The following is a 23215-nucleotide window of genomic DNA, read 5'->3' on the forward strand; positions in this document are numbered from 1 at the left end:
CTCAGAGCCAAATGTGCTTTTGTTGTTCCAAATTTTCAACGCCAGAAGCATATAAAACCTGCACCTGTTGGTAATTATGAGCAAGCCAGCCTTTGCCGAATCCCAGGCCTCTGCTTAAAAACTTTTTTACTGGAACTAAATGATGTTGCCATTTTTATTTTTAGGTTTGCTGGCATGGGTAATCTCATTAAGGTGCTAACCAGGGACATAGACCACAATGCAGCACATTTTTTCTTGGACTTTGAAAGTAAGTCTCTTAGCCCTTCACGGCTGGTGCATAATGGTAAAGGTGAAAGATTAATTATACTCACACCACAGTGAAGGCCAGCCAGACTATCTGTTAATAAAGTATGGGGATCAAACAAAGTTTGCATGACTTTTTTCTTAATCGTAGGCAAGCATCACCATCATATGTATAATTTAGTTTTTCATTTGCTGAAATCATGTTGAGTCTGTAGCCAGTGCTGTCCTTTCATTAGTCCATGAAGCAAGTAGCCTTATGATGAACATTCTAATAGTATGCCTTAGTGACTATGCCCAACAATCTGTTTGCTTATAATCTTATGATAATTTTTATGACAAATCAGAGTTGTGCTGCATATCCAGAATCAGTACTTTAAGTAACCTCCACAAATTATTGAGAATCCAAATTTGCTTAGAAATACATGCTTTATTTAACGGCATACAGGAAGTAGTTTAATATTCTGCTATTTTAAGGTGAAATGCAAAGGTGAGCTGTGGCCAAAACTCTTAATATTCGGCTTTGAAATAAATTGTTGTTTCAGTGCAATATTAAACAAGATTACATGTGAATAATTCTTGATCAGAAATTTCTTTTTCAGAATACTAGCACTATTGGAATACTTAAAGAATTTTTCATTATAAGGCCATTAATGAAACTTGGGAGAATTTTAAGAAGAATTAGAGCAACAGTTGTGCCATTGTGTACAGGAAAACTACATTTCACCTCTAGGTCCTACATATCAGCACCTTGAGAACCCGGTTTGCTGTCTTCCAGAGCACAGTCTGGGTAACCTGAAGGACGAATTCATGGCCTAATGAACATTTTCCCTGTTACTGTTTTTTGTTTTTTTTGGTTTTTTAAGTAAATTTCAGATGTTCTTTTTTATAAAGGGATATTTTCTCTTTTCTCATTCTTGTCTTGACAGGTACCTTAACATGGGGAATCTTCTTAAAGTTTTGACATGCACAGACCTTGAGCAGGGGCCAAATTTTTTCCTTGATTTTGAAAGTGAGAAGATGATTTTATATCTATTTTTCTTTGCCTGCAGTAGACTGCGTTTGTCTTGCACTAAATGAATGTTTCCACTTTGCCATCTTTTTAACTTTTGCTTTGCATGACTGAGCTGTGAATTGTTTGAGTAAAATTTCTGGTGCCTTCTAGAACTGGAAGTCATATTTTATAGATTAAGTTGTGATAAAATGTTTTTGAACTTTTGTAAGAGACTCATATCTCTTAGTTGGACATTATTTTATAATTTGAGATCTCTAATGAAAATATTTGAGATTCTCTGAAAACATTTTTATGAAAAATTTTGGTGGAAAGGACAAATGCTACTTCAAGCTTTGTTAACTAGAAGCAATATTTGGGGAAAATTTTATTGCAGTTGAGAAAAATTGACTTGGTTTCAGTTACTCTGTGTACCTATTGAAATACTTTGAATACAAAATCTGTTCATGAAGGCCATTCAGAGCTCAGTAATTTGGGCATAATATTAAAAGGTAAGTGTGAACCTTAATTATTTAATCTTTGCAGATAATTAATTTGAAAAGTTAAATTCATTATATGTATTTATTTCAGGAATTCATTTTTTTTCTAACTCTAAAAAGAAAAATAATGGGTTCACAGACCTTTAAGTAATTTGCCTTCTGTTTGTTTTATGTTGCATGACCTATTATAATATGGTCTAAGAGTGGCAGGTAAGTGTCATTGACCCCTGTGCATGTTGAAAAGCTTTTGCTTTTTTGGCTGTCAGTGTTGCTTTAGCTTGTCTGGTTGTCAAATTGGGAACAATGATATTAAATTGGTGTTTCAGTGTGAATCTTGCTATTTTAACTCATCATTAGAAAATTGTTAGGAAAGGGTGAAGAGAGAGCTTTTAGGTTATAAATCATGTGACCCGCTCCCCCCCCCCCCGCATTTTCATCTGAGATTAAAACATTTGAACAGATTTTTAAATACTTAAAATTTAAGACCTTTTCTGATTTTTAAAACAAATAAATCTCTTAAAATAAATCCACAGAGAGACATTACATTTTCCCATCAACTTCAGTTTAGTTTATGTGATATTATACAATTCATTCTATTATGAATAATTTATATATTTTTTTCTTTAAACCAGGACAGTTCATATGAGCACATTAATTTATAGCTTATCTCCATTTGATGGGATAATTTTTGGTCTCTGATATTTTTCTACTTTTATTACATTCCTATTAATGTTCCGTTACAGTTTGGGTACTGTGTGCAGGCCAGCAAAGAGTAGTAATGTCAATATCAGGACCATATTGTTTGGTTTTTAGGGGACAATGTTACCGAGTAGTAGTTTTCTTGACCCTTCTCAACAATTTAACCGTGCTGTTTTAAATGCATGTTAGCATGAATTTTAATCAGCTTGGGGATGTTGAGCAGATTGCTGACTTGAAGATTATTCTTTCAGATGAGGCAACTTACATTAGAGCTGTATTTTAGTTTATTTGCATCTGTTTCAAACTTGCTGTTGTATATTTTCCTGCTATTCTGTCTCCTTTTTACTCTTTGTCTCAAGTTCCTTACGTTTGCAGAATCTTGGCTTTGATATAGTCAAGATCTTGTTCAAGACTTGGCACTTGATCTTTTTATAAACCTAGCATTATGTTGTGGTCAAGTGAAAAGCATGAATTTACTGTAGTTTAAAAAATATTATTGGGTCTTGGTTTTCTAATCTTTGGGAGTTTAGATCATTATCCTTAAATTTTAAATAGCTAATTTAGTAGCAGGAAAAGGTAAAAATTGCTAACAAGAACAATAATAACCAACAATGAAGAACTATATATAAAGTGTTAACGTCTTAAAGGCAGATGTAAATTAAATATTTGTTGCTTATATCAGCCAATGTAGAACTTTTGGTTTGACACTTACTGGTATACTGTAAATGAAATTTAGTGAAAACAAACTGCAGACTAGGCCAGAGTTTGTCCCTTGTTAATTCTTAGTTACATTTTTAAATGTTTTCTTTTGAATCTAACATCAGAGTTCTCTTAATCAATTTTATCTGTCATCCATTTGAATATTTGTCATCTTTTTGGAAATATGCACTTGTAAAAGTGTATTTTATCATTAGGCTACTATAGTGACCCCTTGAAACTTCCTTTCTTTAACCTGTTTTATACCAGATTCAAAATTGCCAACACAGTTGATTTGCCAGTTCATTATGATTACTAAGGATAAAGTCATATTCTTTTATTAAATAGAGTATTAGTACTACATTATTTCTAGATGAACAGTAATATTTAGGTTACCAGAATAATTTAGCTTTACTGTTTCCATCATTCTGATTGGTTAAATCTAGCTCAATCCATGTCCATGGTTCCATACAGACAGATGTACTGGCGTTTTGCATCAAGCTGTATAAAAATTAACTATTCTGGTAATTTTAAAGTATGATTTAATGGAATCCTGTAGTTTCCAAATGAAGACGGTCTTTAATCATTATCCCTTAATTTACGTGCTTGCACACACACATACTGTTTTTCACTTCAGTTCAGCCTGCCTCCTGTATGCCAGCCAGTAGGTACTGGGGATGCAAAGATAACTAAAATTCAACCCTTGCCTTTGGGGAGTTCTCAATTCAGTAGAATAGAGAGAAATACAAATCATTAGAATAGATAGAAATGCAAACTAATTATTTACATAATTTACATCATTCAAGGTGTAGTTCAGGAAGGGGATTAACTTTACCTAGCTGTGAGTAGATTGGGCATGGAAGACTTTCTGATGGTGATATTTGAGTTGGGTTGTGAAGGGTGAATTAGAATGTTTCAGGCTGATTTAGTGCAGTATGTTGTAGAAAGAAGGAACAACATGTAAAAAAGCCTTAAGGCGTGAAATGACATTCTGTGTTCAGTGAAACATATCATTATCTACTCGATGTACTAGAAAGAGGGTCTTTTTCTGAAAGCAGATTGTACCTATATGATTTTAAGAATAGTGGTTTAATTAATACTCATATGTAAGTCCAGAATTGGCCCATACAGTTCGGCAGCAGTTATGCTAATGACAGCATATTAAAAGCACTGAATTGGGGCCTGTACAACCTCTTCTAGTTCTTGAAATTTCTTACTTTATAATGACATTGTTAATTTATAGGTCATTCTAATGACAGATCTTTAGCCTGAGTAACTACTATATCTATTAGTTCACTAGAGTGTTTCTTGGGAGAAGAGGAACTTTTATATTTATGTCCCCTCCCAACCTTAGCATAGTCCTCTGTAATCATAGAAGTTCAGTATTCATTAGTTAACCTTGATTTAGTTATCTCCAGGTAGGCCAAAATAGGAGAGTAAATATAGGTGGTCATTTGTAAGTGAGAAATGAATCTTACTTCCTTTGATTCTTTGTTATAGTGCCTTTCCACTTAGTCATACATTTCTTCTAATTCTTGTGTCTTTTGTGTTGCCTGTTCCCCTTACCCCCCATTTACCAAAAATATTGATAATACCCACCCTTTTAGTCTAACTTTGTTTTTCCATTTTATTTTTGTGTATTTTCAATTGCTTTTTCCCCATACTTGGAAATTTCTGGTGGCATTTTCTTATATTTATTTTTCTAAAATGATGTAGGATTATATTTATTTAGAGTTAAAAATGCATAATAGCCTTCTTTAACACATGCTGGAGGTATATTTATATCTCTGTACCTTCTCATTCATTCAATAAATATTTATTATGGAAAATCTACTAGGTACTGAGTTTATATACTATACAGTGGTATGTACTCTACATTGAGGTCCCTGCCTCGATGAGACTTGTGGTGATTGATATACTGTAAATATTTAATGAATGAATGCAAGATTAAAGCAGACAGACCCCTTATCACAATTACAATTTCTACGTGTCTTTTAATTTTTTTCCTTTCATAGCTGATCCTTTGCCTCCTTTTGTATCATAACAGCTTCAATTTTAGCAATTATTTTCAGTGACTCTTCTGTAGGAAACTGGTGTGAATTTATTAAAAAAATTAATTTTACCTTCAAATAGTACGAGCAACTGAAATATGCTGTAATTTCCCTTGAACAGCTTTTAAAACTAAGCTTGATGAGTAATCACTGTGGTTACTCTCAGTAGTATAGTAGATACATTTTGCAATCAATTGAATGGCCGTCTGTTAGCTGGCTAAGTGACGTGTTTTTCCTCAAGTAATAAAAGTTTTCATTTTTTGCTATGAAAAATCAAAGTGACAAGTCTTGGTTGTATTATATGATACCATTTTTGGAAAAAAGTGTTTTATTTTATGGAGTCCTTTCCCCTCCCTAGTATTTCACCCTTTTGCATGACTTGCTATCAGTAAAGTAGTGCTTTACCTGTCTGCTATTTTCTGTTTGTCTTCATCTCTACAGCAGTCTTCAGCAGCTTTCAAAATTATAAATGTGACTTTCCTGTGACAGTCTAAAAAATGTTTAATCAGTGTGGTGCTGGGTACTTTTTCCACCCTTAGGGGAAACTGGAATCTTCTCCTTTATTTTTAAATTTCTTGGTGTTTATTAAATCTTTAATAATTATTAACTACTTCCAAGGTCTATTTAAATCTATCTGATAATGTTTCTTTTGTATGTAATTCTCAGTGTCATATTTTTCTGTTAACAGCTAGTCACCACATCCAAAATACATAGTTTAGTATTTTCAAACTTCACAAATATCTTTTACTATATAATAGTCAAAATATTGTCCTTTGTCATGAATTCCCACTTCATGAATTCAAACTATGATATGTGTCTACTATTGATGTTATGTCCGTAGTTTCACAATTCCATATGAAAAGTATAAAACTGCTGTTTTTGCATGTGAAACTATTTTTCTCTACTGCATCTGGTGTAAGTATAAAAGTTATGAGGTGTACCTTTTTTTTTTTTTTTTTAGTGTGTGTCTAACTGTGACTTTGGAGAACATGGTCTGGCTACATGTGAAAAAATACTACTGCCAAATGACAGACTCTGATTTTTAAAAAATCATTTAGCTATAATATCAGTATTTGCTCCTAGTAATACCTTTATAGCTTTGGACACAGACAGGGTCTTTTTAATTTTTCAGTTGACTCCTTGTGTAATTATTTTGTCATAACATTTTCATTAAAAAAAAATACATGATTTCTGAAAGTAAATTTGAAAAATAAGGGAACAGATATGAAAACACAAATTCTTGAGTTGGCTTTGCATGTGAATGTTACTTATTGTTGCTGTAGTAATGTCTTAAGTATGTTGAAATTGATACTGTACTTGTTGATTTAAAAAATATAAATGGTATATTTTTGACTAGTTGGCAGGTTTAATAAATGGAATTGAATTATGACTTGCCCCAAGCGCAAAATAAAGTTACAGGTTTTAGACATCTGGACTCCTAGTTTCACGTGTGAACTAAGTTTGTAAAATTTTTCTAAGGAAAGGAATAAATAGATCATTGTGTACTTATGGGGAGGTGGAATATGTGCAGAAAATTCTAGGTACTAGTTTTATATGATTGGTGAACAAAAGATTTATCAGAAATGTTCTTAATTCATGTTATAAATTTGGTCTGCCTCCCCTACCTCCAGAGTAAGATAAAATTTTAGCATGGAGGAATTCTGACATCAAAGTTGCTCTCTAAAACATTATGGTAATCATAATGTTTATTATTTTAAGTGCTTTATGCCTTATCTGCAGTGTTGGATATAGTCTAGTTGGAAAGATTTATGAAAAACTCATTTTCGTCACAAAGCGGCCAATTCTCCCCTCCCCACCCAAAAAAAGAATCAAATGTATTGAATAAAAAAGATTTATCCTTAGAGAAACAAGTGACCAAGGTATTGAAAACAGGATTTTTGTCACCTCGAGTCTAACAGAAATCCAGAATTATTCATCTATTAACCTAAGTTTTGTGGCTAACACCACAGGTAGTAGAAATGCCCATATGTTTGTGTTCCTGATTATGTTTTTTATAAGTATAATTCTCCATTTTTCCTCTCAGTCCCAAGTGTATAGGAACTCGGTTTTTGCTTTAGTATTTCAAAATTTCAGTGATACTATTGTATCTTAAAGTATCTAGTTTTTAGTAGCCTAGTGATTCTGGAGCAGTTTCATAGTTCGAACTCCTCTGCACAGGAATCTGGACCTTTTGTTCATCGGCAGAGAAGTTCATTGGTACAGAATATAAAGGTCTTTAGAAAAAGGGAGCATCTAAAAACTTTTTTTTTTAGTTTCTAATTTTTTTATATCAAAACTCAGTCATTAAAATGAACTTTATAGGAAAATAGTTTATGTCTTAAACCGTAGATGAGCAAGATGTATTAATAGGCCTTTCATTTCTGTTGCATTAAAATAGATCATTACTCATACATTTACAGTCATTACTGTTAGTGATGCATATAGTAGAAACAGTGATTATTAACACTCACAATTAAAATTTTTGAATTATAATCCTTGTTTGTTTAATATACCACGTCATGATTTGTAACTTAAAATAAATAGTAATGTTTGGTGTTCCCTTGCTTCTTTGTGATATTTACAAACTTGAGGATAGTTATTCAAATGTAGAACTATGGAAAAATTGTCAGTCTTTTCTAAGAAGTGCAAAGTTAGCACTGGACAAAATGTTAGTCATCTTTAGAAAATCAGATTAATCAATGCTTAGAGTTATTATACACGTACTAAAAAAAAAAAAATCATGTGACTCTAAATTTTCTTGTGCTTTCCTGCTATTTAGATGCCCAGCCTACAGAGTCTGAGAAGGAAATTTATAATCAGGTGAATGTAGTACTAAAAGATGCAGAAGGCATCTTGGAGGACTTGCAGTCATATAGAGGAGCTGGCCATGAAATACGAGAGGTAAAGCATGTTTATACATTTTCCAATAAACTAAAAATTACTATGTCCCTCTTTTTAATCTCTATTATTTTCTATACTTTATTGTCTGTTTGCATATTAAATATTCTGTTTAAAGGAAGATCACTTGCATTATTTCAAAAGTGGTTGCAGTGATACAAGGGTAAAAGGAAAACAAGGTTCTATAAATATGTAATTTATATATATTAAAGAAAAGTTTATTTTTTTGGTTTATTCTCACACCTGAAATTTACAGTATCCATGGTGGCTATTTATATTGTTTTTGGAGGGGAGAACATGAGACTTTCTGTGGCTTCTTTTTGTCCTGCCAGTCTGTTTTTCTGCTCCTCCTAAGCTTCCTAGGAGAAAGCTGAAACCATCCTTGTGATCTGGACCCCCTCAGCTCTGTCTGATGACTTGATACCACAGAGCAAATGTTTGGTGTGGTCTCCCTCAGCTTTCTTCTCCCAAACCTCTGAACTTAACCAGGTTTCCATCCATCTTTTTTTCTATTTCTTCTGTTTTTTTTGTTTTTTGTTTTTTTTCAGAAGAAGCTGTCCCTACTTCTTACCAAGACTAACTTCTCTACCTTTGTTCTCCACCCTCCTCTGGAACTTTACTCTTTTAATTTCCTTCTCTTAATTACATTTTCTTTCTTTTTTCTTTTATTGACTCCTTCCCAGCTCATGTACACATATACGCAAGTGTCCTATACTACCCAAAGAAACTCCCTGGCCTCTGGACCTTATCTCTCTTTTTCTCATTACATTTCTTGAAGGCATAGCTCACACTTTGTTGCTTCATTTTTTCCTGCCCTTCTGTCTCTGTTATTCTTCTCTGTAACTAATAGTGCAGAGGTTTTCAAGGATTGATCTCTTGGGTTTACAGACCATATGGAACCTGATTCCTGTAGTGACATTTGGAGTACTAGTAAAGGAAGAAATAAGTGCACACACCTGAAGACACTGAGTCACTAAGTGTTTTGGACTGAGGGGCCACAGGTTTGGGTGATTGACTGGATGTTTAATGTAAAGGAGAAGGAGGAGTTAAATGGTTCCATGGAATCTAGTTTAGATTAGCAGTTGGTCGTATCGTTAGCAGGGAAGTTATAGATAATGTGAATTCCATGTTTTACCTCTCCTGCACTGGACTGCTTGTTTCCTGAATGTCTTACGTAGGTACAGTTACTTGCCTTTGTTTTTGTCTGGAATATGCCCTTCTTTTTTTCTTTTCCTTCCTTCAAATCCCAATAATCTTCTACTTCCCTGTACTCTTTTGCCACAGCACCTTGCACATGTTTTTTATGGTGGCCATCACTTTGTTTTAAACCACTGATATATGATGTCTGTATCTCCACTGCTGTACTGCTAGCTTGAGGAGGGTGAACTTGGTTTCTTACTTATTTTTGTGTTATCAGCACCTACTATAGTGCTTAGTAAGCAGTTAGTAACTGTTGAAGAAATAAATGCAAGAGCTTTAGATTAATCTTGCCAATATTATTAGCTTGAGTAAAACCTTAATATTTCAGTAAATGAAGGCATGTAACCATTTCTGTGAATTTCAAGTTCCCTAAACATATAAAAGCTGAGTATATACCAAATACATAAAGAACAGATATAACTACCAAAACTGCCATAGGTCAATGTGAAGACTTAATTGACTTAGTAGAACAACCATTCTACCTATGAGAAAACACACAATAGAAAAATGTTCAGGTTTACAATAAATGCCCATCACTGTCAAGAAGTTTTACTGCATACAGTAATAAAGTATTGAAAGTTTCATATTGGTTGGTTTATGAAGAAACAGGTAGTCTTAATGCAAGTGGTATTGTAGAATGGTATCTTTTTGGAGGTCAGTTTGGCAAGGTATAAAATTAGATCTGTAAAATTATTTATACTCTTCTATCAGATACTTAATTTTAGAAAATATTCTCCAAAAGGCTATCATTCAAGAGGGAGGGAAATGTAAAAACCTTTATGGCCACCTTATTCATCGTAGAAAAAATGTAGAAGCAATTCATAGAGTCGTTTTGAGGATAAAGTTAGATAATCCATCAGCAAAGACACATAGAAGCTGACACATAGAACATAGACTGAGAGTTTACTGTTATTACTGTGCTAATGATGTGGATTATATATGTATTTGTTTAAATAGTACTTTATTAAACATGACTCTAAAATTGAATAAAATGTGATTTAAGATATAATCTATTAAATAAACAAAGCTTACTCTCTAGAATAAACCACTAGAGAGGGAAATAAGAACTTTCCCTAATGTTTTGATGTATCCATAACAGCTTTAACATTTTTGAAAATGAAAGTTATAATATTTGCTCCATGACAACCTCACCATTGACATTTTACTTAAGTGCTCTTTTTCATGTTGGGCTATGATGGGTGCTGTACCAGAAATGTTATCTAACAGCAGTAAAACTGATCTGAGAGGAGAAAAAATCAGAATTATAAGGAGAACCATAAAATGTTGTCATAAAAGAGCAGACAGTGTCTTCAGTTCTAAATCCAGGCAAGGCAGGGCCAAGGAAATAGTTAACTCTATTCAGTTACGAAAATGGTTGACACTTGCTGGAGCACTTTAATATTATGAGAATGAGCCGATATTTAGAAAATCATTTTTAGATCCTTGCAAGAAAGGTTGGATAGACTTCTGAGGAGAAGAAAATAAATTTTAAAATTCTATCTATTTGCTTATTTCCCAAGTAATAAACAAATTTTTACTACTTGATATGAAACCATTGAGACTGGACTTGAGGCTAAAAGGATATTTTCATATACATCAAGATAATATCACAGTCCCTTTGAAATAGTCACATTAATACAATGTGAAATAAGGATTGTTACATGTTGTAATGTCTGGTTTTCTTTAACATTACAATATTTCTAGATAGTCATATAAGTGGGATTCATTTCAGACTCCTATTTGTTGATATAAAAAAATCAAGAAAATTTGAATACAATGGCAAGCTTATAAAGCAAATTGCTTAAACAATGTATAGCCCATTTATTTAGTTTGTAGCTAATTTATTTGAAGCATCTTCTAAATCTGTCTGGCTTCAGTTTTATTTTGCTGTCTTATTTTTTGGTTTTGTATGGATGGAGTCAGAGTACTAGTGTCTTGGGAGAATCTAAGTGTGCCATTTAGATTGCTGATATGTTACAAACAGGCGCTGGTTATGCGTTTCACCTTTCAGATGGTGTGTTTAGCTCATTTGAAGATGTTAGAGAAAGCAAACCAAGGTGTGGAAAAACGGTGAAGAAAGGCATCTGTAAGCAAAAGGAAGATGAAAGCAAGAAAATATATTTCTTTGGGAATAACCCTCTATATTTACAAATGATTGCCTGATGGCTTGGAAGACTGGGCAGAGAAAGAGCATATTCATGTTTATTTTAGAGGCTCTAGATTATGTTTTATTTTCTCCCCTTTCACATTTGAAACTAGTTTTTCACCTCACTCAGGAAAACCTAAAAAAACTTAGATTCCAGAATAGAGTTTTAGTTACAGGGAGGGGATAAGTGACAATTTCTGAATCACATTTTTCAGGCTGATTTAGGTTTTCAAGTGTTTGGTAACTTTTTAAAAACTAGTTTGGACCCTGGAATTTGAATTATTGAAAGTTCATTAGCCTATTCCCAGATTGGGTCTTATTTCATTATTGCCTGCCTTTTTTGGTTTCCTTTTATTCTACGAAAATAATCCTTAAAACAGAATTTCTAAGAAAGCTTGTCTGTGATATTGGAAACATTTTGGTTTCTTTTTGTGGCTCTAAAAAGTATCAAGGTGTAATATACCTAACAAACATACATTGTGTCATTTTTTATTCCATCTCTCCATATCCATTGCAAGAATAACGAAGAATGTATTATAATAGGTTTAAAGTATCCATGGAGTTGAGAAGGCCACTCTCAGCATTTCTGGGTCCATTATTCTGAATTTCACGGACTATACCAGGGTTTCCTGTGTTTGCCAAAACCTATATTTTAATGTAAAAATAATACTGTTGTGATTTTTTAAAAATCTAACTATTTTTATTCTTTGGATTTTGAAGGCCATCCAGCATCCAGCAGATGAGAAGTTGCAAGAGAAGGCATGGGGTGCAGTTGTTCCACTAGTAGGCAAATTAAAGAAATTTTATGAGTTTTCTCAGAGGTTAGGTAAGTTGAAAGTTTTGTCATTATGACTTGCCTAGTGAGAAAGACAGTTACTGATACTGGAAGTTATTTACAGTATTTTATGTTCATACTGCTAAATTTATATGTTTCATAAGTAAAGCAGCTTGGTAGACTATGAGATTATAGCATAATCTTCCTATCATCCTATTCAACCAGGTGTTCAATTTATTTAGACCATTTTCCTCAACAAATTTTGACTTCCATAAGGAAATTTCTGATTTTTTGCAGCTTAAAGGGTCCTACTATGGGAAACAGCTTGGTAGAATTTCTCTCCAGCTCCATAGCACATCCTTTCCCATATGTGGGAACTAATCCAAGGTCTCCTGGGTTATTTAGATTTTTGTGTTCTTAAGATCATGGCTGGTTATGATCGGTTCATGTACCTAAAGCTGTACGAGATGAGAAATAGGAAGCTAATGTTATATGCGAAGTTATCGAGGGAGTCATTAAGTAACAAGAATTCATGACCATCTGCTTCTGCCCTCACATGGGAACAATTATTCAGAGATCAGAATTGTGCCTTTAATACAGTGAATAAGCAAAATTGGAGTTCTTTTTCTTGGAGAAGGAGGAGGTAGAACAGGTAAGATTTAGCTCTCTAGCTGCTTGTGTAATTTGAAAGATGTAAACTTTGTGAAGTTGGGAGCATAGGGGAGGAGTGGTACAGATGTGTCAGAAATTTGAAACATTTCAGTTTAAGTTTTTGATACGTGTTTTTATATAGTTTTGCTTTTTGAATCATAAAAATGTGTTATATATTCTAAATGAGTACATACAATTTGATAAGGAAACCAGTACTGTAAGATAGAAGTCAACTGGCGGCTCATAAGCTAAATTTAGATCTGAGATATGGTTTGTTTGGCCCACATGGTTTTTAAAAATTCCTGATTAATTGCCAGGTTTTAAAATTGGTAATTATATGTGTTGTGTGTGTTTTAAGTCCGGTTGCTTTGGAAAAATCAATAGCTTAGCCAGCAGTTGAGCAATGGATCTGCCTCTCAATTGGCGAAGCTAAGTGGCAAACTGACTCTGTGTCCAGTAGTTAGGGCATGTACTTTCTAGTTTGCAGTGGGTCTCTACTGCATCCTGGTTTTTTATATCTTGCTCTCTTTATATTAGCTACTTGGCCATTTGTGTTTACAACCTCTGCTTCAAAGTTGAAGTTCTATTATTTTTTTTTTTAATTTGAGCTTTTTATTTTTTAAATATTTATTTATTTATTTTTGGCTGCGTTGGGTTTTCGTTGCTGTGCAGGCTTTCTCTAGTTGTGGTGAGCCACAGCTACTCTTCATTTCGGTGCGTGGGCTTCTCATTGCGGTGGTTTCTCTTGTTGCGGAGCACGAGATCTAGGCATGCGGGCTTCAGTAGTTGCCGCGTGCAGGCTCGGTAGTTGTGGCTCATGGGCTCTAGAGCGAGGGCTCAGTAGTTGTGGCACACGGGCTTAATTGCTCTGTGGCATATGGGATCTTCCCGTACCAGGGCTCGAACCCGTGTCCCCTGCATTGGCAGGCGGATTCTTAACCACTGTGCCAGCAGGGAAGTCCTGTGAAGTTCTGTTTTTTTTTTTAAAAAGCGCATATTTTTTAAAAAGTAAGAGAATTGCTATTTTTCCTTAGATGCAGTATACACTGTTAAATGCAAAGACAAATAATAGTTGAGATAGAAGTGTTTGTGTAAATTGTCCTTTTTTTTTTTTGCGGGCCTCTCACTGTTGTGGCCTCTCCCGTTGCAGAGCACAGGCTCCGGACGTGCAGGCTCAGCGGCCATGGCTCACGGGCCCAGCCGCTCCGCGGCACGTGGGATCTTCCCGGACTGGGGCCCGTGTCCCCTGCATCGGCAGGCGGACTCTCAACCACTGCGCCACCAGCGAAGCCCTAAATTGTCCTTTTCTTACTAGAAATAAGAATTATAAATTATTTTCCTCGAGCATGACAGTCAGTTCTTTCAGTCAAGTATCTACGTAGTCTGTAGCTTTGTAACCTCAGAGAGCCCAGGTCTTTCCATTTTAGTTATCTTCACGACTTATTTAGGGTTTTGCTGTGCTGCTCGTTCCTAGACGCTTTCGAAGTTAAATGGCTTTAGATGCCGCTCAGGTCCTACTCAAGTTCATCTTGGTTTCTTAGCATTTGCCAGTAAAAAAAAAAAAGAGTAATTATAAAATAGACCAAACCCATCAGGCTTACGTATTTTCTCATATTTTAACTAATGGAATTACATCAGGTTAGTGTTGTGTGTTTCGGCACAGGAGCTGGGTTCCGTTTCAGCAGAGGATATAGTAACACAGGTAATAGCAGAAAGCTATCAGTTTTTTATTCTGTCATGTGGGAGCCTTGAACCTTCATTGTGTAGTCTAGGGCTTCTGTAAAGGTATGAACAAAGTACGAATTTAAGATCTGGTGGTTTACTCCTCATCTCTCGGCCAATAACCTGGTTTATAATGTTTCCAGTTTCCTTGCTGACAGGGTACATGTCTTTGCTTGCATGTGATAGGAACTCAATGTTGAATGAGTGAGCAAGTGATAGATAAATGAGTACGTACATCTGATATATCAAATATGTGTCGGATATTCAGGAGAAGCAATAGTAATGGATTTTAGGCTTTCAAGGCATGATGGCCTGTGTTTGAATTCCTCTGTTTGCAGTTATTAGCTGTGTGGCCTTGGCTACATCATTTAAATTCTCTGAGCTTCAGTATCCTATCTGGACCTCCAGTCAGTTGAACCCTCTGCTTTAAGTCCACTTAACCTCTGTTGTCTCTTTTCTTCCTACCTCCCTGTTGAGCCAGAGATGAGGATAAACACCACAAACAGCACACAGAATACCGCACAACTGTGAAGATGCACATGGGCCTTCAGAATTCCAAGAAGGTTGCTTGGTTCAAGCACTACAGATAAACCATGGGGTGTACTCCAGAAGAGGGACCCTGATCCCTTGCTGGTTTGCATATTTATAGAGGGACAGGGAAGGGACCACTTGACTAATTTGGAAGACACTGAGCTTTGCCAACATGGTTTAACCTTGCTGGCACGGGAAACATCCTGTACTTGCTTGTTTCAATCTGAGGCCTTCCCAGTTGAGGCAGCTATCTGAGCAAAGGTTTTGTGGCCAGACAGTACATAAACTGCTTTGTGTCTCCTCAGTCTTCCTGTTCCAGGGGCTTATTGGGGCCACCTCCAGGGGTCATAGTGATGAGTCTATCCAACGTGTTGACTCCTTTTCACTGGGCTAAATTTATCAAAATGTGTTCAAAAGGTTCTGAAGTGCCCACAATGGTGGTATTACCTCTTGGCTGTTTCAGATCCCCTGCACTCCACATCCTTTGGGTTCTCTTCTGGGGATTCAAAGACTGCTCTTTGATAGTGGTTGGTTGGCAGTAGGTGCGAATATATGGCTCTTGTCTGTAAAGGAGCCTTCTCTTCCTAGTCATCCGTTGTTTCCCCTTCTGGATCTACTTTGTGGACTGATCTGTCATTATTTCTCCATTCAGTCTCTTCCTTGCAGCCTTCTTACATAGCTTTGGCTTCTGCACTGGTTTACCAGCTAATGCTTTCCAGAATTTAGGGCTTAAGTAGTCCAGTACTTTCCTCCTTGCCGTCTACCTTTTGTAAGAGTCATAACCACATCATTTTGTTTCAGGAGCTTCATCAGAGAGACCAATCCCTACATCATCTGTTCTTTGACCTCCCTTTCTTTCTAACTCAGCCAGAGACCGGAGCCACCTTCTGAGATCCTCTCTCTCTGACTCCCCTCTTGTCGCAGGGCACTGTAGTCTAGGAGGACTGTCTTGTATCAGCAGAGGGCCCCGGGCTGATCTACCTGCTTCAAAGACAAGTAAGCAGCCTTATCATTTTGAGTTTCTCTTTCACGGACAGAAGTTCTCCCCGGTCATTGGCCATCTCAAGTCAGCCATGACCTGACTCACCCCTCAGTGTGGGGCTGAGGAGTGTCTCCCATTCCCCAGAGCGGTGAGCACTGTAGATGCTGGACTTCACCCTGAGGCTGGATCAAATCCAGGAAATGAGAATTTCTTTTTTCTTTAACAGCTTGTAACAGTATTGGAGTTTTTTGTTTTTGTTTTTAAAATGGTTTTTCCTGTTCTCACATCTCTCAAACTTTGTTTTCCACTTATATTAATGCTGACACATGAGATGAGTAATGGGAGAAATAAGCCATTTTTCAAAAGAGCCAAAAGTTTTTTCCTTTTAATTGATCCTCACATCCACTCTTGCACCTCTAGAAGCCATCCATACTCCCACAGTGTGTTCTCCACACTGCAGATGAAGTGGAGTTATTAAATGCTAATCTGATGATGTCACTACCCTGCTTAAATAGTTTCTCCAGGGACATTATGATGACATGGCCAGGGTGCTTATTAATATGGTCCTCGTGTTGTTTTAGTCTTAGGTTCCTCTCCTTCTTGCCTCTCCCTTCCCCTGTACTGGTTGTTGTAGGTTTCTCTACTGTGTCACGCTCTTCTCAGTTCAGGATCTGGCTCCCTGCCCTATTGGCAAACCCCTGCTCATTCTTAGTGCACAGTCCAGTCTCAGCCCAGATGTCATGTATTCAGGGAGGTCTTTTCCTGAGTCTTGAACAAGGTAAGGTCCTGTTTTTATACCTTTCCACGGTGCTGTGCCCTTCTCCTTCTTAACACACATCCCAGCTGTAGTAAGTTGTCTCTCTTCTCTGTATAATTAGGCGCTGTGTGGGCCTAGGGCATGTCCATCTTCATCTTTCCCCAGTGCCTGGCACATGTTAGACCATCAATACATTTTCTGACTTACATAAAGAAAAGGATAGTAGCTGACATTTGGAGTTACTGTGTGGGTTACAAATAGTGTCTAGCTCAGTACCTGCCATATAATAGACACATAAGGAGTACTTACTGTTGGTACTGATCAGTAAATTAATCTTTTATAAGGTTGCAGAAGGCTAGTTAGAATGTCGCTTTTTGTGAGAAACAGTTTATTATGGTGGAAAAAATAGGGCTGTGAAATCAGAAACACCTGGCATTTATGAGCTATACCCTTGGGGGTCTAACCTCTGAAACTCAGTTTATCCATCTGTAATGCCGATGTCACAGTTGATGGTGAAAGTTAAATGACAGACTAGGTTAGATGCATAAGTATGAATGTTGGTTCATAATTGGGTCTTCATAAACGGTAGAGTTGGTATTTTTTAAATGAAAGGTTGATGATCTGACATAAACTTGTTATCACTAATAAATATTTATTCTAACATTTATTCATAAACATCAGATGACCATCTAACTCTGTAAGCTCTTGTTTTCTCTGAATAGGATCTACCATTGTTTTCTGATTCTGTAATTTGTAACTGAAATAGTTTGATTTCTGTGATTTTTTTTTTGAAGTGCAATCAGTATTTCCATTTTTAAATGGAATATAAAATAAGCTGCTACGTCTGGCATTCCAAAAGTAGCAGTTGTTTCAAAGGAACGGTTTTATTTATATAATAAATGAGAATATTTATATTATGGTCCTGAGATACCAAGTTCTAAAACACTCAGAGAGCTAATTATTAAACCAAATATTTGGTTTCCTTTAGTAACTGAAAGAAAGCAGTTTGTGTTTATAAATAAACAGTATATTTAAAGTATGTGAAGTTGGTAATTCATTCACACCCGTGTACCGATTTGTCTCTGTGGCCACAGTGCCCCTGAAGAAGTTACTCAGCTGTAGTAACAGTTACCATTTCATAAAAATCAACACAGTAGAATGTGAAAATAATATAAAATTTGTCCTTTGATCCTGGTATCTCATTCACATTCCACATGATTTTGAATTTGTGTTTACAGAAATTGAGTTAGTCACTTCAGGGTTTCTATTCTAGTAAACAGTATTCAGTTTGAGTGTTACGTTTAGAATCTGGCTTTTAAAGAGACCTTACTTTTATGGGAATTGAAGTCAAAACATTTAAAAATCGCTCACGTTTTAATAAACAAATATCAGGTACAAACAACATTTTAATCTTTTTTTCTTTAGAAGCAGCATTAAGAGGTCTTCTGGGAGCCTTGACAAGTACCCCGTATTCTCCTACCCAGCATCTAGAGCGAGAGCAGGCTCTTGCTAAACAGTTTGCAGAAATTCTTCATTTTACACTCCGGTTTGATGAACTCAAGGTAGGATTGTTCTGCTGGTCCTCATTGTTACGGAAATCAGGAGTCTTTCAAAGAGCACTAGGAGGAGATGCCTGGAGACCTTTTCAAAATGTGTTTAGATGCCTGCTGGTCCTTAGCAAAAATGCCGGTTTAACACCTACGCAGGCCTTTTGGTATATACATAGCAAACAGCAAATTACCCAATATTCAGTTTTCATTTTTTAATTTATTTTACTTATTTATTTTTTGGCTGCACTGTGTCTTCATAGCTGCGCACAGGCTTTCTCTAGTTGCGGCGAACAGGGGCTATTCATTGTGATGCGCGAGCTTCTCATTGCGGTGGCTTCTCTTGTTGTGGAGCACAGGCTCTAGGCACGTGGGCTTCATTAGTTGTGGCTCGCGGGCTCACTAGTTACGGCTCGCAGGCTCTAGAACACAGGCTCAGTAGTTGTGGCACACGGGCTTAGTTGCTCCGCAGCATGTGGGATCTTCCTGGACCAGGGATTGAACCCGTGTCCCCTGCATTGGCAGGCGGATTCTTAACCACTGGACCACCAGGGAAGTCCATCAGTTTTCATTTAACTTCATTTTAAAAATCATCTCTGAAACAACAATATTGGCTTTTTCTAATATATTTTTTCTGCTCATCCCCACTTTTTTCAACATTCTTCTATATAAAAATGTTAAGATACTTTTTCTTTCTCTCACCCATCTCCCTCCCTCTCTCTTTCTCACCACCCTCCTTCCATCTACCTACCTACCTACCTATAAATGTCCTTTTTGCTGGAAGGAGTGAGAGTGTAAAGAAAGAAGCACTAAATTCCATGTCAGGAGACCTTAGTTCCACTTTAGGCTCCGGCACAGTAACCAATTATGAAGCAGGCCCTTTGACTTTTCAGCGCCTCAGGTATCTTGTCTAGAAAGTGGAAGAGCTGGATTCCTAACTGCAGCTTTTTATCAACGGTGTATCATAGACACTTATTCTCTTTTATTAATACTTTGAGCACAAATGATTTGTATATAAAGTTTTAGTCTGTTTGAAGATTGCCCTGTTGACCATATATATACTTTATTGTAATAACCCAAAATAAGTGCCTACACATTCCTTTTTGTTTATTTGGTAATATCATTTTTGGTAAACAGACTTTTAGTATATTACCTGAAATTAATGAAAAGAAAGAAAGAAAGTATACTGACTGACTGAAAAACAGTGTGCATGGTCTTCTATGTTCAGTAGTGACTGAATACGGTGTTATGTAACTTAAGTGCAGATAGTCATATTGGATGATAATGGTTTTAGTTCTTAAGATGATATTACAAATTAGGGAATGTTACTTAACTAATTATAACTAGTAGATCTTTCGCTTAATTTGTGTACTATATTTAGTAAATAATACCTTTTTCTTTCATAAATATCTTCTTTAGATGACAAATCCTGCCATACAGAATGATTTCAGCTATTATAGAAGAACATTGAGTCGTATGAGGATTAATAATGTTCCAGTAAGTTAATGCTTTGAATTACAGGGTGGTAATAATAATTCAGCTCTCAATTTGTTCAGTTTAATCTTTTGCTCATGCATTCATTCATTCAGGTAAAGCTAAAGCTAGTAGTAAAGTTAGTAATTATGGGCATCCACAGCTGTGGGAAGAAAGAGCAAAATGTAGCAAACCATATTGTTTTTACCCATTTTTCCACCCAGGCCCTGATTCCATAACTAATCCAGTAAAATTGCTTTTTGCCTATATAACGTTGATACTTAAAAATTTCTCTTTGCATTCTCATTTTAACTGCACAAAAATTGTGTGAATTAGTGGTTATGAGTTATTTGTCCCCATATTCTTAGAATGGAAGAGTCCTGGGGAGAAATTGACCAGGGACAGAGAAATATTAACACTGGCAGGACGGGAAAGTGAGGTCCTGGACGTCGAGCATGTCCGTGTCTGACATGGCTGTGTGAGAAATGGCTTCTGTGCCTGTTGCTTGGCTAGCATAGCATCTCTTCTGGTTTGTTAGCATCTTGACTTCTCCTCATTTTAAGCTGTTTAGTACCCTTTTCTCCAGGATGTCAAATGCCATAAGTAAAACCTTAAATATGAAGAAAATACTCTCTTTTTCTCTAGATATTTTGAGGACCTATCAATATATTGTGCTAATTGGTATGAAAAATAGAAAATTCCTAGGGTCAGGCCTGGCCTCAAGTAGATAGTTTAATAAAGAAATACTATATAAGATTATAAGGAGTGATAAGTGGCGTAAGAGGTTAAAAGAAAAAACAACCAAAGGAGACCATTGAATAAATATTTTATGAAGTAGTTGCTCTAAGACAGGCCTGGATTGGAAGAAAGATTTCTTTTCCATGAAGCCTCTGGTATATGCATTAGTTTGGTTTTGCATAGACTGGTTTCTTTTGTGAGGCTGACCTTATCATCTGTCTTTTTCATACTCACCATGTAAAATAAAATAAAATAAAATCACCCAATCCTCTATTATAGCCATCCTGCCATGCATCAAGGGCAAAGGCATTGAAATCATCTTTGTACGTCTTTTGCTCTCAATAATTATAGGTAAATCCAGTCGTTGTCAAGTGACATCTCTCTCACATCTCTTCACTGCCCCCCTTTCCATCTCTTTGTACTTCTATCCCAGTTGAGAGCCTAATACCCACTTTCTTTTTGGCAACCATTCTATAATAGCTGTAGAACGTATTTTCTGACATACAGTCTCTTTTTGGTACAATCTGCCCACTATCATTAGTTAAATTTATTTAGAAGATTGACTGAATTGTTATTCCTTTCTTTTGACCCTGTAAGTGGCTCCCCATTACATATAGAAGAAAAATATGACCTTAAACTAGGATTTCACTTAAGCTAGGATTTAGTCCTACCCCAGCTTTGCTTTCCAGCCCTTCTTTCAGTAGTTGCCGTCCCTTATTACACTGACTACATTGACTTACACTCTACCAAGCATTTGAAAGCATGTTCTTCCGCCTGACTGGTTGGAATACCTTGTGTGCCTGCCCATCATCACCTACAAAAAAACTCTTCCATGAGTCCAGTTTAGTTTCTTCCAGTCTAACTTAGTTTTCCCCTTCCCCCCTCTTTCATCCCTTGTCTCTTAGCATGTTATTGTGGCTGCTGTGTGGGTACTTATGTGCTCCTAATAGAGGCAGGTATGATGTCCTAGGCATCGTCCCATCCTCCATAGCATTTAGGATGATCCCTTGTATACAGTAGGCAGCCCATCAAGGTTTTATTTAATTGCTTAATATCATTTAAAATATTTTTTAAAAGTTAATCTTTTTTAAAATGGCTTAATATTATTTTTAATCTTTTTATTTTTAAAGAGTATTTAAGTATTGTGTGCATTTGAGGGTCTAAAATATAAGAGTATTTATTAGATTAATTTAACAAGCATTAGATGGGCACCCTGCCTAGGCTCTTTCATAATATTATTTAATAACTTATGAACTGATATCAAGTGTCTTTATTTTCCACACAGGCAGAAGGAGAAAATGAAGTAAATAATGAATTGGCAAATCGAATGTCTTTGTTTTATGCTGAGGCAACCCCAATGCTGAAAACCTTAAGTGATGCCACAACAAAATTTGTATCAGAGGTAAGCATTGTTACTCTTCTGCCTGTCTGAAGATAGGATGATCTGAGCGAGACCATGACTTTAAAGACCATCTAAGCTGATAGACTGAGATGCAGTTTGTGCACGGGGTCTGGTCCTTTTCCCTGAGGCCCATGTGTGCACATCTACCGCCTGTTTGCAGTCGCCCTTTGGATGTATAAGCCACACCTCAGTAGTACCATGACCAAACCGAAGTCTTGATTGTTTTTCCCAATCCCGCCTTTTCTCCAGTTTTCCCTGTCTCAACTAACAGTAACACTGTGCAAGCAGATAACTTAAGGATTATCATCCTGAATTGCTTCCTTTATCTCACCCCCTACATCCACTCCATCAGGCAAGGCAGTCTTATTGGCTCTTCTTACAAGATATACCCTGAATCTGAAAACGTAACCCTTTGCTACCTCTAGCTACCTCTCCAGGTCAGCGCACCACTTTTCACTTGCATTTCTGCATTCCTGCTCTGACTGTTCTTACTTCTTCCACTCTTGACCCACTGCAGTCCTTTCTCCAAAGAGCAGCCAAGTAATCTTCTTAAGACATAAACCACATTCCCTTCCTCTGCTTAAAATGTTTCCAGTGACTTCCCAGTACTTGTAGCATCAGATCCAAGTACCTTGTGGCTATGAGGCCTTGTCTGCGTATTGTGGTTGTTCCCACTCAGCTCTAGAATGTAAGGGCTTCTTGGGAGAAAGGAGGCTTTTAGCTGTTTTGCTCATAGCTGTATCCTCAGAGCTTAGAACAGTACCTAGAATCTAGTGCATTTTTTAACAAAATTAAGAGTAGGGACCAAATTTTAAAGTTGCTAATTTTTCATGTTTTGCTAGATTTTAAATTTTTCTTGAGTAATAACTGTCACTCTTACTTTTTTTGTTCTCCGTACACTTTTACAGAATAAAAATTTACCAATAGAAAATACCACAGATTGTCTAAGCACCATGGCTAGTGTGTGCAGAGTCATGCTTGAAACACCGTGAGTATTCACTGATCTTTTTCACTTGAACAGTCCTGTTGAAATGATTGTCCAGATGTGAATAAGTTGTATTTGGAAGGTGGAAATTAAGTATATCCCAAGTATGTAATGCTAACGTATGAACAAAACTAAAATAATTTGACAGCTTAATGTAAGTTCTAGTTAAACATATAAAGTTCATTTGATTTTCAGGTGTGTCAGACCAGTCAGACTCTTCAGAATAGGGAT

The 23215-nt window shown here is 36.2% G+C and overlaps 1 protein-coding gene across 13 annotated transcripts in view; it reads left to right on the plus strand.

Annotated features, from left to right (window-relative positions):
- Positions 1 to 23215, plus strand: part of CYRIB (CYFIP related Rac1 interactor B) — a 153203-nt gene that overhangs the window by 121322 nt on the left and 8666 nt on the right. For 6 of the 13 annotated variants that reach the window (XM_067711267.1, XM_067711272.1, XM_067711268.1 and 3 more), the window contains 7 exons: positions 1170 to 1252; positions 7957 to 8078; positions 12142 to 12247; positions 18265 to 18401; positions 19806 to 19883; positions 21883 to 21999; positions 22908 to 22987. In XM_067711267.1, coding sequence (XP_067567368.1) covers positions 1180 to 1252; positions 7957 to 8078; positions 12142 to 12247; positions 18265 to 18401; positions 19806 to 19883; positions 21883 to 21999; positions 22908 to 22987 — 713 coding nt within the window. In that variant the 5' untranslated portion in view covers positions 1170 to 1179. Of the gene's footprint in view, positions 1 to 164; positions 248 to 1169; positions 1253 to 7956; positions 8079 to 12141; positions 12248 to 18264; positions 18402 to 19805; positions 19884 to 21882; positions 22000 to 22907; positions 22988 to 23215 lie in introns of those variants that run through there. The other 7 variants (XM_067711275.1, XM_067711273.1, XM_067711274.1 and 4 more) reach the window with 3 other exon arrangements.

The sequence above is a fragment of the Pseudorca crassidens genome, chromosome 17 (assembly GCF_039906515.1).
Source record: "Pseudorca crassidens isolate mPseCra1 chromosome 17, mPseCra1.hap1, whole genome shotgun sequence".
NCBI lineage: Eukaryota > Metazoa > Chordata > Mammalia > Artiodactyla > Delphinidae > Pseudorca > Pseudorca crassidens.